The sequence below is a fragment of the Macrobrachium rosenbergii genome, chromosome 1, assembly GCF_040412425.1.
Source record: "Macrobrachium rosenbergii isolate ZJJX-2024 chromosome 1, ASM4041242v1, whole genome shotgun sequence".
NCBI classification, from domain to species: Eukaryota; Metazoa; Arthropoda; class Malacostraca; order Decapoda; family Palaemonidae; genus Macrobrachium; species Macrobrachium rosenbergii.
The window spans coordinates 36347940-36366845 of NC_089741.1; the positions used below are offsets into that span (position 1 = coordinate 36347940).

Genomic DNA, 18906 nt, shown 5'->3' on the forward strand with positions numbered 1-18906 from the left:
CTTCATTTACAGAAGGTTTCATACAACAAGTCAAATGAAATTTCTTAGCAGTTCTAATCAGAATAACGAGCAGAAATGAATACATGTGTAAAGCAATTGCAATAAGAGTTGGAATTTGAAACTTGGAAATATGGAGAAGAGATTTTGTAAAATCCGTTTCAAGTTTTACCTTTTGCACTTATCACCGTCATAAGACATGGAAAGTCTTGGCCTCCAAGGCAAAGGTTGTAACACTGAGATCCGTTGGCAAATATTGTCAGTCCATGAATACTGAGCCCAAGTGTATCTTGTGAAAACTGGAAAGTAGCCTGAATGGTAATTAGTCAACCTCCTACAATTATTTCTTATTAACTTGTCTATAACCACAACATGATTAGAAAAACAGTAAGGTAAGCACAAACTCTTTAAGATATTAGATGAGTCCCACTTCCATATTGGCCAGGTATCTTCATTGTTATATTATTATTAGTATTCATCTATGAAAGTTTGCTTGCCATGACAAAGAGCCAGTTTTAAAATATGAAGGAACTAACTTCATCCAGACACCAGTTTTAGTAACCACAAATCAGTCGACCTTCATCCTGACAGTCGGGGTATCTGGACGTCATTCGTAGTGGTAAATAAATAGTGTGAGCAGACCGAGAAGGCCAGCGACAGTGTTATCAGTTGCTTTTGTTTCCATAGAACAAATGCAACTTGTACTCCAGCTTTGTGTGTGGGTGGAAATGTATATTCCAGGTATTGATGTACTTCATATTCCTTGAGGAGTTGGATGACGACGTGCCTGATTGACATATCCTCAGCATTGACCTTTGGCAATGCAGATCTTGTGCCTTGAACTTACACCCTTACACATCATCCCCATACCAAAAACATTTTGAGGTATACAGAAAATAAATGACCAACTATAAGTGTTAACATACTATGAAATAGATTATTTAAATTCATCATTTTGCAGGTGACGATCAGGAGTAGTAACGTAGTATTTTTTTTTTCAGATCAAAGATGGAATCCTCCAAGACTCTGGGTATGACCTCGGCCATTAGTCTTGCAGGGCCTAAACCATCAGATTTATTGCAAACAAAGAAATTGGAGGAGTACCTTCGAGAGGCCAAGATGTTTGAAACAGATGAAGAAATGAATCACAGGTGAGTTGTAGTTTACAATGTTGACAAATAAAAAATTTTTGGTATTCAGAGGGAATGTTGATTTCTAGAGCACAAGAGGCAAAGGAGAATTTGCTGCTTTTGTTATTTGAATGCGTGACTTTTGTTTCATTATTCTAGCTATAAATATTTTGACAGTTTTCATTGAAAACATGGTCTCCATATGTGTACAGCATATACAAAAATCAAAATACAAATTACTGTTACTCTCTTTAGCAGACCTTCCAAGAACATCCTTGCGTGTGTGTGTGTGTGTGTGTTTACCCTTAGCACCCCGCATATATTGAGTATTAACAATTTTTTTACTCCATTGAAATATTGCCTGTCTTCACTGACATGGAGTATTCATTCTTTGGCAGGTTTGAGGTTCTGGGCAAGCTTAATGACCTAGTTCGTTCTTGGATTCGGGATGTAAGCATCAACCATAAAAATATGCCACCACAGGTAATGTCAGATGTATGTCTTTTGTCTTTAGTATGAATATTCACTGTTCTCTGCAGTGTATATATATCTTTAGTTTTGAGGCTGGCTTCCAAATGTAACTGAATGGAGAGTTATCTTATAGCATGGAAGGTGTAGGTTAAATATTTTGTCATAAAGGAATGTTATCAATAGTCATGGTAGTCGATGAATACAATTTGAATTTGTGATCCCGTTTGCTGAATGTTTGTAAGTTGAACGCTCGCACGTAGGGGTGGTGTCTTGTTTAAAATGCATTTGGAATTGCTTTATCATTCAATGAGTTTGATCAATTTTTGCAATAATCTTTGACCTCTAACATCAGAAATTCAGTAGCTGTAATAAAGTGCTTTTTCAGATTGCAGATACAGTTGGTGGTGTAAAATATTCACATTCGCTCATATCGTCTAGGTGTTGCTGGGCAAGGTGCTGATATAGATGCTTTGTGTGTAGCACCAAGACATATTGAAAGATCAGACTACTTTTCTAGTTTCTCAGAGCTCTTAAAAGAGCTGCCAGAGGTCACAGAAATGAGAGTAAGTTCTTGTTTTATCGCATGGTCACTCACACTATTCAGTGTCTCTCTTAATTTTATTTTGAATTATGTTTATACTGTATTGTAAATTGAAAATAATGAACCAACAGACAGACACATTTTTCTTGCATCTTGTAGCATCTTGCTGCCAAATTTGTACCAAGTGGAAAACGTAATTTTTCATAATTGCGTGCAGTCAAAGCTGTGTGTAGTATGTTTACCAAATTTCTGTTGACTACTCGGCCGAAAGTTTTGCAGAAAGATGCCAAAAGATGCCGGAAAATGTGCTTTTGTGACTCTACCTAATGATTGGATTACTCTTAAATGTTCTAGGCTGTAGAGGATGCATACGTTTCTCATCAAAATGAAGTATGAAGGGATAGAGATTGATTTACTGTTCATAGACTGGCTCTTAAAGAAATAAACGACGACGTTGAACTTCAAGAAGACAGCATTTTAAAAATCTCGATGCGAAAAATGTGTCAGAAGCCTGAATGGTTGCCGTGTAACAGATGAAATTCTTCGTCAAGTTCCCAACCGAGAAAGTTTTAGGTTAGCCTTGAGGGCTATTAAACTATGGGCCAAACGTGAGTTATCATCTACAGTTTTATGCTGTTTAGCCTGATTATATCTATAAACAGTGTATTTGGAGTCCGTGTACAATCTGTGCAAGTGTAAATCTGTGCTGAATTTTGTACATGAACTTTTGATAAAAATTGATGGTAACTTTGACTTAATTGCTCTCATTAAAAAAAATTTTCATTTTGTTATACAGGTCATGGTGTTTATAGTAATGTATTAGGCTACTTGGGTGGAGTATCGTGGGCAATGTTGGTAGCCAGAACTTGTCAGTTGTATCCAAATGCAACAGCATCAACATTAGTAGAAAAGTTCTTTTTGGTGTTTTCAAAATGGTCGTGGCCAGCTCCTGTTTATCTCAAGCAGCCATCTGATGGAAAACTGGGTTTTAAGGTAAGTAACAAAGTCGTCTTAGAGCATTGTGTTTCAGAGTATCAGAATGAAGAGGGCAATTGCTCCTTTCTTGAGTTCTTGAGGATAAGTTTTACAAGTATTCTGCCAGGTCACAATGCATGCTTTGTTTACTCTTTCTTGTCTTTTGGTCTCGATTACCCCCACCTGACTAACTTCTGTACCTTTTCTAATGCTCAGCCATCTTGTAAGGACAAACCCTTAAGAGAGCACAAGTGATAGTGGTCTGGGTAAACTACTTGGTAAATATGATAAAATACATTCAGCCTCAAAAGGGATTGTGCATATAAAGAACTAGACAGAATAAATATATTAATGTAGTTGAATGAAAGAATGGGTTAAAGTAATTTCTCTGCATTATATTCAACAAGCTGCATGTTGCAAAAACAAGATTTTAATGTGATATACATCGGGGTTTGACGAACACAGTAGAGGCATATATCCTGAACCATTGATGCTACAATCACTCTAGATACTTATTTGGTTTTTCCACATACAACATCTAACCCTTGTTGGTTTTTCCACATGCAGTATCTAACCCTTGTTTGGTAAAAGCAGGGTCTATGCTAGGCTACACCATGTAATAAACTAACCTACAAGGTCAGTAAAAATTAGATACAAACCAGGAGTTCATATTAAAACCAGCATTCATGAAAGGAAACAGAAACTATTTACTTCAACTTGAGCATTATACTGCACTTGTAATGAGAATCAAAACAAACTTACTGACAGTTCAAAGCAATTAAAATCCAAAGGTAAATATTAATTGCTGTAAAGACAGTCGAATGCTTGTTCAGTTTTTCCTGGTCTTAGTGGTGTAAAGTTTTGCAAGTATGGTTTGCTTTCAGAATTAGACTAATCTTTATAAACAAAAGGCAAAACATGTTGATTGCTCTTTTTTTAGGTAGAAATGTATTGCATTAATCTGTTTCCATATATTTGAGATTCCCATATTGTACATTTTATTATGGCAGTCCCTAATCACTCAGATCATGTGTATTCCTTTTGGATACAGGTTGGCATTATATTACTCTCTGGATTTTCTGTACTGTACTTCATTTAATGGAGAATACTGTTTATTGTGATAATTTTTATTGGTTCTAAACGTAATGTGTAAGAAATCACTAAGATTGGTGTTAGAGGAAAAGAAGTCTGTTTGGTTTCTTGTGGTGTTTGTTTACTTTGCAGTAGCTGATGTGGCTGCAGTGGAATTGTTTGTTCAGTGAAACCATGAATCTGGTGAAGCTGTTTTACTTTTAGAAAATACAGTGCAGAAAGTCCAGAGTGGTTTGAGACCAACCTGTTTGTACACTAAACTTTTTCATAACAGAAACCTCGTCACAGAAACAGCCATACGTCTTGTAGCACTAAATTTGTCAAATTATGTGGTGAAACAATAAAAATATAATTCACTTTGCCTTGTTGCAAATTTTTATGAAATAGAATTTTTTTAAGATAAAGTAACACTAATTGAATTAATGTTTCTTTTACTTTATTTTCCACTTAATTTATTCTCCGCTGAATCTCAGTGGATGACATGCATAACTGAATGACGGAGGAAATTTGGAGAGAGTTTTAGGTTTGTGTTAGAATTTCTATTTTTATTTTTACAATTTACCACATTTGAATGATTGGCCCTGTGGATGCAGAAAGGTTTTTTTCTTGGGGCGGGGAACATTTTACCAGCTAACACTTAGAAGCATATCTGTATTGCTATTATATGTTAATCTGAGTGCATTGGGTTTTATTACTATCCATACTCTTTGTGTATTGTTTGTCATTTTCTAAGCCATTCCACATTACATGAAAATAGTTTGTAAGGAGGCGCCGTGATCATCTCAGTGCCTTTACTCATTGGAAGTTCCTTTACAAAACTTTGTATGTTTTCTTCCACAGGTTTGGGACCCTAGAGTAAATGTGCAAGACAGATTTCACTTGATGCCCATAATCACCCCTGCATACCCACAGCAAAATTCAACGTTCAACACCACGCAATCAACAAAGGCAGTCATGGTTGAAGAATTCATGATGGGCCTCCAGATCACAGAGGATATAATGTTAGGGAAAGCCACCTGGGATAAACTTTTCCAACCCCAAGCTTCTTCACCAAATATAAGTAAGAAGGATATTGTCTCTACAGAACGAGTTGCAGTTTTTCCTGAAAATCATAAGTGGTTAGAAGTGTGGTGTAGAAATAATGTTGTTGTGAGGTGAATGTATTTCTTTGGGGAATTGCAAGGTAGGAAGAGATCAAGGGGTCCTGGGATGCCATATACCATGAAGGTTACTATTACCAAAGCACGAGCTAAGTCTGTTATGAATTACTGTTTTTTCTGCATAAGTGGCCTGTCTTGAATGCACTAGTTGTAGTGTGATATCTTGCTTATTATCAAATACAAACGTAAGCAGAACCATAAACGAACTAGTGGGAGAAGGCCTAATTGTAGATTTGGGAACAATTGGTTTTGAGGATGCGAATGAAGAGAGAGAACTTGTGGGAGAAGCAGTACTGCACTGGAAATCTGTCAGACATAAGAACTGAGATACTGCTCACTGTTTGAGAGGCATAAGGAAGAGGTGATATTCTGAAAGAGTGGATAAGCTGAAACACACACACACTACATGCTGAGGAGAAGAATAAACAAAGAAAAGGACTGTAATGTTACCAGAAGTGTTGGGTGTGCCTTGAACAATTTTAAATGTGCTGTCACCTAATATTGTGTAATTGCATTGTTGCATCACTGTCAAGTGACCACAGTGAAGATAATCTATTTCAGTATCCTGATTCCTGCAAATTGAGCCATTGTAATTCTTGTAAATCGACTGAAAACTAAGTAATTCTTGTGTTAATTTTGAGTGTGTGATTTCTTAGTGTTTTCATAGTTGTGAACATTGAGCAAATGTCTGCCAAGCAGAGTGCAAGTGAAGTTGGTGGAGCTTTAATGCCAAAGGAAGGTCTCAAGAGATTGACTCACAAAATGGAGTTAAAGATTGTTTTGCAAAGAAGGAAATGTCCAATTGTTTACTGGAAAGGCACTAGGACTAGTCCAGTCACCAGTTCCTTCAGTGTTGGAAGTGCAGATCCAATGCTTTGAGACAACAAGCCTTGCTTTCAAGATTGTTAAGGACTTCATGAACCTTATGTTGCTATCCAGTGCAGATGACAATCTTAAACTCATACTCTGCTTGTGTTAACATTTAGAGAAGCTTAGGGCACTGTAGGGATTTAACAGGTTTAACTTTGGATAATGTTTTAAGTCCAGGTTAAAGATGAGGCCAAAGCTACAGAGTTGGCTGTGCTTTTCTTTTTGAGTGAAATGACAGGCTGAATGAAGTGTCCTCTTGGTTCCTTTTATGTAATGCTCTGAATGATTTAATTATTTAATTGACCTCAAGGGTTGAGAAGTACTTTACGGTAGATAGTTATTAACCCAGGGTCAGTTGCTTTTTCATATAGTCAGTTTTCTTTACTGACATTTCACAGCTGGTAGGGATTGGGGTAATGTACCAGTGTTTCAGTATATTACAGTAGGTGATATCGTTTGAAGATGAGACATTTGGATGTTTAAGCTGATGTTTCCAGCAGTGAGGCTTGTTGAGTAACTGCAAGACATTTAGTTGGGGCACAGTTGGTGCCCGTGATTGTATGAGCTGCACATAGGAACAAGGACTAAGTCTAGCTAGGTGTTTCATTATTCTGCTGCATGATGTCAGAAATTTTACTGCACATATTTTGCTGTGGTTGTGAAGATTTTCCTCTCTCTTGAAGTTAGCATAGAGTTTCCTGTTATATTAGGTTACCTAATAGTTACTGTTCCCTTTAGTTGGTTTTATTTTCACTTTAATTTTTTCTAATAAGATGAGGTTTATATTTTTTGAACTAATGACTCATTCACAGTACTTGTTCATGTATTTGTCTCTTATACCTACTGATGAATTGATATTATCTACAGGCACTATCTCGTCATATTGGCCAGTGCTTCAACCCCTGAAGATCACCTGGAGTGGTATGGTTTAGTGGAAAGTAAAATAAGACACTTGATCCAGACCCTTGAACATAATCCAATAATAAAGACGGTCCACATTAATCCGCAAGCTTTCAGCTGTTGTCATGAGGAGTACAAGGGCAGACCACACTCGGCATGGTTTCTTGGAGTAGATTTCAAAACGTGTGAAAATATCAATATTGACCTCACAAATGACATTAATACTTTTGTTGAAATAGGTAAGTTCATATTAGATAGATCTAAGGTTTATGAGTTTACATGCCACTGATTGATCTACAGTTGAATTGCATTATACATGGATAAGTCTTGAATGAATTTGGCTTGACGCACCTCATCCCTGAGTTATTGGTCATGCATAAACTCCAGTTTCATGTAAAGTGTAAGTCAAATGCTAAACTGATAACTGCCAAGAATTGACTTAGAAATTTAAAGAGAATGGTGCTTAGGCATATCTTTTGCAGTTTATTAACTTTTCTTTTACATTTGAGTCCATTTTCTTATCTTATACAGGTGTTCTGATTTATAGGGATTTCAGACACTATTGAGGTGCATATAGCTGTGTACTATTGTTCTTTTGATTATCAGTATTTTTATTGTATTGAACTTCAGTGTTATCATATACACTCAGATTACTGTACTTGGGTGCCATGTTTATTTGGTGCACGTATAAGTCAACATTTTCATTTAAATAATGTGTAATTTTGTGTGTGAACCCTTTACCATAATGCCTTCCCACTAAACACACACATAGACATATTCATTCATCATTTTAAACCTAACTGGTAAACCGATAGTTCATTGTACCAGTTTAGAGATATTTTAAATGAAAATTAGTTAGTTAACACCAGGAGTCCCCTTTTTTAAAATGAAGATTGGGTAGTTAGTAACACCAGGAGTCCCATTTCTAGACACTTTGGGCTTGCCTGAAGGATTTGTCCTTCAGGTAAAGGTAAGAAATTTGTAGTTTTTCGGCATTTGTTTTGGAAATTTAGAGAGACAGTGTAAACATAGTAATACATTTATTCCCTGTAGCGGGATAGTGCCATCACTGCACCTCATGCGGTGCACTGTAGGCATTACTTTAGGTTCTTTGCAGCGTCCCTTCAGCCTCTAGCTGCAACCCCTTTCGTTCCTTTTACTCTGCCTCCTTTCATATTCTTTGTCTTCCTTCTTACTCTTCATCCTCTCCTAACAGTTGATTCATAGTTCAGCTGCAAGATTTTCCTCCTGTTTCACCTTTCAAACGTTTTACAGTAAACCCCCTGTATTCGGGGGAGATGTGTACCGCACCCCCCTGAGAATAGCTAAAATCTGCGAATACTTAAAACCCCTCTAAAAACACTTAGAAACTGCCCATTTTGATAGTTTAAACACAAAAAACAAAACAAAAATACAGTAATTAGTGAATATTTCTCAGTGAAAAATAATGTGTACATATGTTCCACAGAGAAATCCGTGAAAACAGGGTTTACTGTACCGTCAATTTCCTTGGCCTTCGGCCTAAATTCTACATTCACTTCAATTCAGTTCAATACATTTACTAACTTTTTAATATTTTCATTTCAGTGTACAAACAAATCACATATAACAAGGGATACAGAGATGGGATGCAGGTCGACTGTAAGTATGTGAAGAGAAAACACTTGGGGAACTACTTAAGTCGAGAAGTGTTAGACAAATACAGACCAAAATCCGAAGATGGGCAGACCAGACTGCCGTCAAAGAAGCGGAAATCTGATTCTAGCCAGGCGGATTTTCCGTTGCGGGAAAGCCCTGACTTTAACAAAAAGCCGAGGGTTGATGGTAGTGTTCCAGCAAAAGCCGACGATATGCCGGCTCAACTTTCGACGCGGAAAAGGAAATCGGACGGCGGCCAAACTGTGTCGCCTTCGAGAGAGAGCCCGGATTCCAACAAAAAAGTTAAAGTCGATGGTGCTGTCCCCGCAACGGTAAGGAGCGCTATTGTTCTTCTGAAGTATTTAAATAATCTGGCTTTTTATAACCCATTGGGCTTGGATTCTCATAGATATGATATTAAATAATGAGCCCTCTATTTATCATATTACATTAAACCATGAAAATATCTGAAATATTGGGTGGTCCTCTCTGGATCGTTGGAAAGCTTTATAAGAGGATAATTTGTGGCCTACTGGTATATGGTTTACTGTAATCATTAGACAAATGCTACAGTGTTTCTGTCTGGATATTTTAATTAATATCTCCACGCTCTTGCAACCTCTTTGAACGTGTATAATTACATTTTACTGCTTATAGACAAATGCTTTTTACCAAATTATAAAATTAAGGTGTTTTTACCTTGTTTTTGTATTTTATCCATAATATTAAAATTTTTGGGGAAATGCATTATCAAATTTATTCTGGATTGATATTTAAAATTTTACTTCTTATGTTAGGTTTTACTCAGATAATTTTCTCATGGTTGTCTATGATTTCTAAACAAGAAAAAACTTTTTTAAAAATTCTCCATGAACCATTTATATATATTCAAGGGACTAGAATCAGCCAAAGTAAGCCAAGGTTGGAAGAGCTTTGTATAGCAGAGGCTATCTCAGTACAGTATTTATAAAAATTCTTGTACAAATTCAGTCTTATTATGTACTGTTTTGACTAATTGGTAATGAATTCAGATTGCCTGTGAATACTGATGCCTTGTTAAAGGAAAAGATTGCAGCCACAAAGAGAAATTGTAGAACAGGAAAACTTGAAAGTGTTGTCCAAGTTATACAGCATTTAAATGAAAGATATTCGTACTGATGTAAACTAATGATAGAAAGAAATCATAACGAAAAATTTCAAATATTTGATAAAATACTGTTAAGTATGAAAATTTCATCTTCAGCAACATGGGAAAATTATTCTCTCAAAACACCAGTCTTGTGGATGTAAGGTTTGAAAATATCCAACTTTGTAGGGAGGGACTGAATGTCACTACACAATCTTTGTTGGCAAGATGTGCTGTGAGCATTCATGAGGGTTATTGACCATTTTCACCATATGGATACAGTATGAAAGTGTCATCCTGCTTGCTCAGGTGACAACGCATGCCGTAGGTCAGAATAAAATTCAGTGATGAAGCCATGTCCTATGCACCAAGAGTATGGTTTTGATATTGACCATTCACATTCAGGACTTATTTTCCTTTATTTGTAAGATATTTTGATATTACATTTGAAAATTGTAAGATATTTTGATATTACATTCGAAAATAAATAGGTGACCATTATTGAGTTTTCAGCCATGTGTGTTTTTTCTAATTTTAGGAATTTTGCTTTCTTTCAGTCTGTCCTCAATGATGATGACTCCAATATGTCCATAGACGAAGCGTACCCAATTCCGGGTTTAAATACAGAAATGAATGGTACCCAGGTAATTATTATGTCTACTACTTTGCATTTTCATTCTTTTCTTTTTACTGGGTTTGTGTTCCGTACATGAAATATCTTTAGCATCTGTGTGTAGCATCATGCTAACTTCTGCTACACTATTTTTGTAACAAGTACAAGTTTGGTGAGACTGTCAACCGTTGTGTGGATTACTTTATTTTTCATTGTTACGCTATTAACAAGAAATGCCAGTGCATGTCCATATTATTTATTGTAATTTGTAGTCTCCTATGTCAGTTTGAAGGAGTTGGAGCCTGAGAGTGTAATGTTCTGGAACATTTTTATTTTTATTGTATTCTCAGTGCTAAGCTGTTTTCCATGTAAGGAGAAAAACTGAGTCACTGGGAAGAGGAAACGAGATTCCCTGGTTCAGCTCCTCAGATGAACATATTTTAATGGTTTATTTTTCTCTCAAGCTTTTTGAGGATGTACTGTATATTCACGTTTATCTAATCTAGATCTTTGAAAGCAGTGATGTTAAGAATTTTGTTTCTCTTCTATTGCAGCAGTCCGTATCCTTGTCCAGCTGAGGGTAGCAGTGTGTGAAAAGATATTGTAAGTTGGAAAATAGCTGAGCTTACTCATTTTAATGCTGTTTCAGATGCCTGTTTGCACTGCTTGCTTCGCATGGCTGCATTCCCTGTCAATGCTATACCCTGCATGGTTGCTTTTGATTTGGTTAGTGCTGGGTCTGCTTACAGACAGTAATGCTGTAAAGCTTTCAGCAACGCAATTTCATTCAGGAGGAGATGAAAGCAAACAGCATGGTTACGTGGGATCGCTAGAAATTTATTTTCTCTACGTGGAATCTTATCTTATTTTTTACGTACTATAATTGTATTGTGTTGTACGTACTGTTTTTCTCTGTGTATTGCACTTATGCATAGTGTGTCTTAATAGCTTTGTAAAAGAAAATTCTTATCTAATTTTCAGAATAATGTATATTGAGTGTTTCAGTGTTATGTTCGTTAGTTATTCATTAATATTTCTTGCTCACCTTTAATTGTATGTTGTTTGCTGAATGTAGACTTTCAAATCTTTGTGAACTTAATCTCTGTGCATTTTTTTATGAAGGCAGTGACTTCTCTGTGCATATTTTTATGAAGGTAGTGAATTCGTTGTTTTTAAAGATATTTCTGATGTAAAACTAAAGTTGTTTTACAAGCTTATTGGTTTGTGAAAATTAAATTCCATTATGCATATTCAAATCAGTGAACATTTTTAAGACCTTAACAAAGAAATATCACCTTGTATGTAGGTGATGTAGTTGAAGGAGCATGCAGTCTTCCATTGTAAGCCATTCATCTTTTTTTTTTTTATAGTGACCCATGATTTTTGCATTGTAGATTTAGTTAAATGATGTGATGATAATTTATGTAGGGTGCTTTTGACAGCTGGCTTTTTTTTCACAGTGAGGTTATGCATATCTTCCTCCTTTCACTTGCTTTACTTTTATTTGTGCTTGTCATTGACCTGACTGATTGAAATTGATATTTTTATTTAAATCTGGTTAGCTGCTTGCATTGATTTCATGCTTTTGCTTCTCTGATGTAGGTGGGGTAGAGTAACAAGTAAGATTATTTTGTGATTATATATTCATAAGCAACTTTGAGACTTCTTGTTTCCTTTAGAAATGAAGTATCGAGTGTCGTTTACTTTCCCATGAAATGATTTGAGCAGGGCGCTTGCCAGGCAAGGTTCTTTTAGATACAGTAGCTTCATGGAATAGCAGTTTTCATTGCCAAGAACTTTGCTTTAGGATGTTTCTGCTCCTTACAGAAGTTTACAGAAGTTGGTGAAAAGTTCCCTCATCAAGCCAACCTACAGGTTTTATTAGTAATTTCAAAAAGAATGTCCATGTAATTCTACAAGGTTTCAGAGTGGCTGAGCAGCTGCTTTGGTGGTGGTGTTAGCGTCAGCGTAGAAAAGACGCTGTTCATCAATTTTGCATCACTTTTCAGTAACTACTAGTGTAATTTATTGTAATCAACAACAATATAAAATATTTTTACCAAAAAAAATTTTGATGAAAACTCTATCTTGCATTGTCAACTGCCTTAAGGATTTTTTTTATTAAGCTCTGCGGTTCTTCAACTGGACACCCCTAGGGCAAACTTTTAAAATCCTTCTGAATACTTCAGGATATGTAAATGTTAGAGAGGCAGGAACTGTAAATTCCATAGCAAGTAGTCAAACAAGAAGGTTTTTATGCCACAATAAGATATTCAGTTTTGGAAACACTTGATTGCAAAGATGTTCTAACTAAGGACCTTTTACCCACTACAGATGTACGTTCCCTTAAGAGGGGCTTAGCTAACCATGTTCCTAAGGCGTTAGAATAGATCGTGGAGGGAGAGTCAGAGGCATATTCCAAATTGGTATTGTAAAGTAGGTTCAGAATTATACGGAAAAAAGAAAAGACTTTCAGGACTAAGAACTTAAGGAATATAAGAAAATTCAAAGGAAAGTGGCCCAGTGGGGCAAGAGGGAGAGCCTGTTAGATTATTTTCAGAGGAAATAGAAAGCTGAAGACTAGGAACAAAACATGGGGTTTGATGTCATAACAGTTTTATATCAGAGTTTGTGCTTGAATCAGCACTGTGCTCATTTGGTGAAAGTGGTGCGTGTTCTTGAGCATTAGGGTGGAAGGGTAACTTGAACCATTTTATGAAGTTGATTTAGTCAAAGTGCCAGAGTCAGATGAAGCATTGCAAATGAGACTTCAGGTATTCAGTGGATGTTTAGGAAAGGGGAGGGCTCAAGGTGAAAGGAAATAAAACAAGTAATGGTTTTGTTGCCATTTTGTTGGAGAACGAATTTTTGTCAAAGACCAATATGACACACCAGTTTCTTCTTGTGCAAATTGTCTGCTTACTTTCAGACCATTTTTTCAGGTTTCCTGTTGCAGATTTAAAAAATTCCATTTGTAGTTATCAAGTGCCAAGAATCCTTAGTACAGTGTTTGCTTTAGAAATTTAATTAAATCTTGAACTTCATTCAATCTTCTGTAACTGATCTAGATGATGTATGTTTTTTCTTACTGTATAACAGAAGCAATAAAACTGTGTTTACATTTCAGGTTTGATTGAAGTGTTTTGCAACATGCTCTGAGCTTTTATTATGAAGCCAATTCTTGTGCATTTTGTAATAATTCCTTTTTCTTTTGAATGAATGGCGTTTAGTGTGCGTGTGCACCGCATCATCATTATGTCCGCCAAAGTGCTATTGTCAGCGTTGGTTGTGACAGTCACGGTGGAGGATGCAAGGGTGATGGTGGTGGTGAGTGTGCCTCGTTAATACCAGACATCATTGAACAGGCTTTCCAGAATTTAGCTGTTAATTATAAGTGTAATGAATACCAGAAAGATCATTCTTACCATTACTATCCTCCCTTAACCTCCTCAGATCCAGCATTACATGGGTATGATTCTTATAGTTATTCCTCCCAAAGTAATGTTTTCTATCAACATACACAACAATCTCAGCTGAATGTTTTACCATACTCTGGTTCCCAAAATTCTCAGCCTCCTTCTCCATTGTATCAGGGACATGTGTTAAACCCTTCACTGTCTACAGGGCGACCATCACACTATGGCTCATACACCCCTCCTCATCATCAAGAACACCACAGTTTCATAACAAATAGCTTTTCTAGAAAAGTCTGTGATCCTGTGAATAGTCCGTTACCTTACTTCCAAACTCGGGGATCTCAAAACCAGCGATTATATCCACCGTCCCCCATGTCTCACATGCACATACAGCATCCCATTGGTCCTCAGAGCAAACCTTTATATCCTCACACGTCCAACACTGCATGTAATGTGAGAGATTACCCTCTAACACCGCCCCCTCCATCCCTTTCTGCACCACCACCACTACCACCAACTTCACTTTCTGTACTTCCATTGCCACCACCAGCAGTGCCACCGCGTCCTGAAATGTTACTGTTACCTATACCTCTGAAAGCAAATTTACCTCATCCTTCATCATGTCCTCTTCCAACTCCTCCATCTCATATATTTATGCCAGGTCACTCTTCACCTCCCTACTCCATGCAGAACTCGCAGTACTCTAATCCCAATCATTTACAAAAGCCCCAGAGTGGTGTCTACCATCACCTCCACAAATATTCTTCCAATAAAGTATCGTCACAAACATCTTCACGGTCTGTTAATCATCACAAATCAGGATTGTCTAATAGCTCATTCACCCCACCCATTTCCTCATCTAGTCACCAAAAACAGAGTAGATCAAATCAACTTCACCACCACCCGACCCTTAAAAATCTCCACCAGAGAAGTCGCAACAGTTCTCCCAGTGGCTCCGTGTTTGTTACACGTCCCACTGCCAAGACTGCACCCCTGGTGCTTGCCAAACAGGTCTGTTAAAATAGATATTGTGGGATTTATAGTTTGGTACAGTACTGAGTTTGGCATGCTTAAATGGTAATATTTTACTGAAATGGGAGTTTTTTTATATGCAGTATACAAGGGTGTATCAGTTATGTAATGTTTTTGCTGTAAATCATTACCCCTAGAAGTGCTGGAGTTTAGATTATATAATTCCAGTGGGTTACCAGCTTAATGTTTACACTGTTTTCTGGGAAAGATATTATAGATATAAAGTAAAAACTGAGACTGATTGAGGTATCTATATTTTGTACAAGTTTTGTCGGTGTACAGATAAGTATGTTAGTATCATTGGATAGATGTATTTGTAGATGAAGTTTGAAATCATTTCTCTCTCTCTCTCTCTCTCTCTCTCTCTCTCTCTCTCTCTCTCTCTCTCTCTCTCTCTCTCTCTCTCTCTCTCTCTCTCTCAAGCTCCATCAAGCTGTTTCTTCTAATAAGGGTGACTCTAAAGAAGAAGAAGAAAAGAGAGTAGTCACAGCCACAATGATTTTTTAGCATTTGAATCATGAATGTTCACCCTGTGCATGGAAATAGCACCATTATGTGTCTTGTGCGTGTTTGCAAAGGCTCATCAAGTACTCATCAAACATCTGCCTGTACTATGCCATTCACCTCTTTATCTTACATTTGTTCTGTCCTACTTCCCAATGCTTCTAAATCATAAATTTTTTATAAGACTTTTTCCATAATCTGTTATCCTCACTTGATCAACACATATCAAAACACCCTTGACTATTTTTTTTTGCCTCCCTCAGCACTTTTACCATTTTTGTATCTCCACATTTCTCATCATTTCATTCATCCCATATCAATTATATGCTCTGTGGACAATTATATATCTCTCTACAACCATTATTTTTAATTTTTACTCAGTATGTTTAGTTAACTTTCAGAAATGTGTTGGCCTAACAATCCCTTCCTAAAGTCCAATGTTTGCTTTTATGGAGGACGGTTTTCTCTTTGGTAGCATTTACATACAGCCTGTTATATTCTCATCTTAATCTGTTATGTTACTCTCCTCTCATCTGTTAAATTTTATTTATTTATATGTATCAACTCTTTCCATTCTTCACCAACCATATCAACATTCATTGCTTCACCATCATGGGTTGAATTTGCTCTATACTTTGATGTTCTGCTTGGTCATATTGACTTTTAACCCTCTTGTAATACAATCACTCAAGCATCAGCCACTCTACACTACACCTATGACCATTTACTTTTCGTATCTTACAACTTTGCACCACATCTGGTTTTTTTGCTACTTGCATCACTCCAGCTGGTAAAGGTATATCCATCCCAGAGAGACATGACACACTTGCCTGTGACCCCTGTTCCACCAAACCACACTGTACTGTTTGCATGTTCCTAACCAGTCACTGTCCCCAGCTTATATTCCAAACCCACTATGGTCCTGTGTGCATATTCCAAACCAGTCACGGTCCCATGTGCGCACTGTATTCCAAGCTAGTTAATGTCCAGTTTGCATATTCCAAACCAGCCACCATCCTGTGCCCTCTTTATTCCCTCAGCCATTTCCATAATTATTCTCAGATTTAAACTTATTTCCTCCTTTTAAGCTTCATTCAGATCTACCTCCCTTCTTTCCTGGGGTTATGGTTTTAGGAAATAGTGGAGTAAAGTTTCAAAACTTGTTAGATAGACCCTGAAGCAGTAAGATTTTAGTGGGAAGGATTAGAACTAACAACGTTCTTGGGGATAGTTTGAATGAGTGTATGTTTCTAAGAGGAAAGATAGAAAATATTTAACAATCAGTGAAAAATGCAACAAATTTGAGGAGGTGGTTTGTTGATTGAAGACTTCTTGAGGGATTGTGCTGGAACATGATCTGTGGCATATACCATGCAAGTCTTTAAAAAAGATATGAGAATAATCATCATACTTCTGTAGAAATGGGTAATTTGCATAGACTAAAAGTACTTAAGACTTGATCTTTAAGGTAAGAGGGAAATTAATATACATAGTAAAGTCAGGAATAAGTTTCAGTAGTTTATTATTTTTCTTGTTTTGTTAGCAAGGGGGTAGTTTCATACCTTGAACTTTTGAAGGGACCTGGTTTTGCTGAAATTAATAACAGCACCATACTTGTGCTATGCCTATTCTTGTTTTTATCCTTAACAGTTGTGTATACAGCAAATTGATGTTAAAAATACCATGCACAGCCCATAGTATACACGAAAGCAAATGAGTAGAAAAAATGCACAGCTATAAAAAATCACATGAAAATCTGATAGAAATCCCATATTTTTACACAACACAGAAAGAATGCTAAAATCCAAAATGTTTTATATCTGGTAGCAGTTTTCCTTTTAACTTGGTAGTGTTAGATGGAAAAATAGTTTGTTAACATTTTCAACTTTAGAGTTGATTCTTTTTTTTTACGAACCAGAGATTTCCTCGTGTTTTGGTACCTTTCATCCATGTTCTGTATTGCTTTAGCTATGTTATACTGTAATGGTTATTAAAAGTTTGTTTTAAATTTCATTTCTTGAAAGCAGTTGAGTAACTTGATAACAGTGTGATGCTGGTGTGTATAATGTACTAAGAAATGTATGTCTTGAAGATTGCATCTTTCATTTTCATTTATTTTCTCTTTCCAGAAACTATCGTGTGTTGAACTTCCCGACATCGTTAACCCAGACCCCAGAATTGGCTGCCTGTAAACAGAAATTTGTTATAAATATTAATTAAACACGAAGGGGCTTCATCAGTTTTCTTACACGTTGTGGCGGCTCAAGAACTGCAGCAGATGTCAAGTAAGCGAAGGTGACGACTGATATCAAATTCTTACCTTAACGGGATGGTTGTTTTATTGGTTAATATAAAGGAGATTTGAAATGGATTGGTCACATTTTAAAAAAAATGTATGATTAACTGCTTTTGTTTTTTTAATTGAGTGGTTATTTCTGTCATTATTTGTTTACTGATTGTAATGTGAAAAGTTACAATCATAGGTCATTTTATTTTACATGAACTTGGGAAACTGATATGAGAGAGCCCCATAATTTGCTCACCTTCGAAAACTGTCAGATACTTTTGTGTTTAACAGGTAGTGTTATGTGAAATCTTTTGAGACTAAGTTGTGGGGTTTAAGTGAGCTACTGAAATACTGTGTACTGTATCGCTTTTCCATATTGGGCCTACGTTACCGAATTTTGAGAGTCGTGTATTATTTTGGATATTTATATTTATGCCCAGTATGAATCCTGTTGTCATTTCATAAAACACAAACCACTACCTTTTGTGTCAAGTAATTGGAAGCGATGATGATGATGAAGAAGAAGAAGAAGAAGAAGAAATGTGTGCGTTGATTGCATATACTTAAGTGTTCTTCAAGTGGTGTAGCACTTAGGGATTGGTAGCAGCAGGCAATATCTATACTTATACTTTATTATTCATTCCACTATTCTTAGTACATACAAGCATTTATCATTCATTGCATGGTAGTAAGACATGGTAAAGTACAATTATCCACATTTTACCATATTTTTGGAATGTCATCCTCTAGATATGGTAAAGGGGTCCAATTAGTACAGTGTTCTCAAATACATGAAACAGACTGTCATCCTGGTCTCTTTTTAATTTTTCTTCATTGAAAGCTCTTGATTTGGTTGAAGTGTCATGGGGAGATTGTAACTTTGTTTGTTTGAAGAAATTGGATTTTACCGTTAGTGTCTCTCAGTTATCAACCTTGGTAAAAAAAAAAAAAAAAAGGAAAAAAAGTAAATTTGACGTGATGAGGATACTTTTAATGATGATTCCTTGGTTTTATGTAAAATTAAACTTGCGTTGGAATGAAGACGATATTTTTAAAATTTACTTCATCCCTGGCATATTTTCCCCCCTCTTAATTCGTGTAGGTTCAGTGAATTCAACTTTTTCTTACCTGTTGTTGAAGTTGTTTATCTTTCA

The 18906-nt window shown here is 36.3% G+C and overlaps 1 protein-coding gene across 1 annotated transcript; it reads left to right on the plus strand.

The window, feature by feature from the left end:
• The first annotated feature begins 801 nt into the window (after positions 1–801).
• LOC136850309 (poly(A) polymerase gamma-like) lies at positions 802–18661 on the plus strand. The gene is given in 17 exon segments (XM_067123971.1): positions 802–882; positions 999–1148; positions 1526–1610; positions 1984–2022; positions 2024–2161; positions 2494–2513; positions 2515–2558; positions 2561–2619; positions 2621–2747; positions 2936–3132; positions 5047–5239; positions 5242–5266; positions 7104–7375; positions 8724–9106; positions 10458–10544; positions 13744–14940; positions 17595–18661. Coding segments are annotated over 16 exon segments (3072 nt in total). The 5' UTR covers positions 802–882; positions 999–1005; the 3' UTR covers positions 17658–18661.
• The last annotated feature ends 245 nt before the right edge of the window (positions 18662–18906 follow it).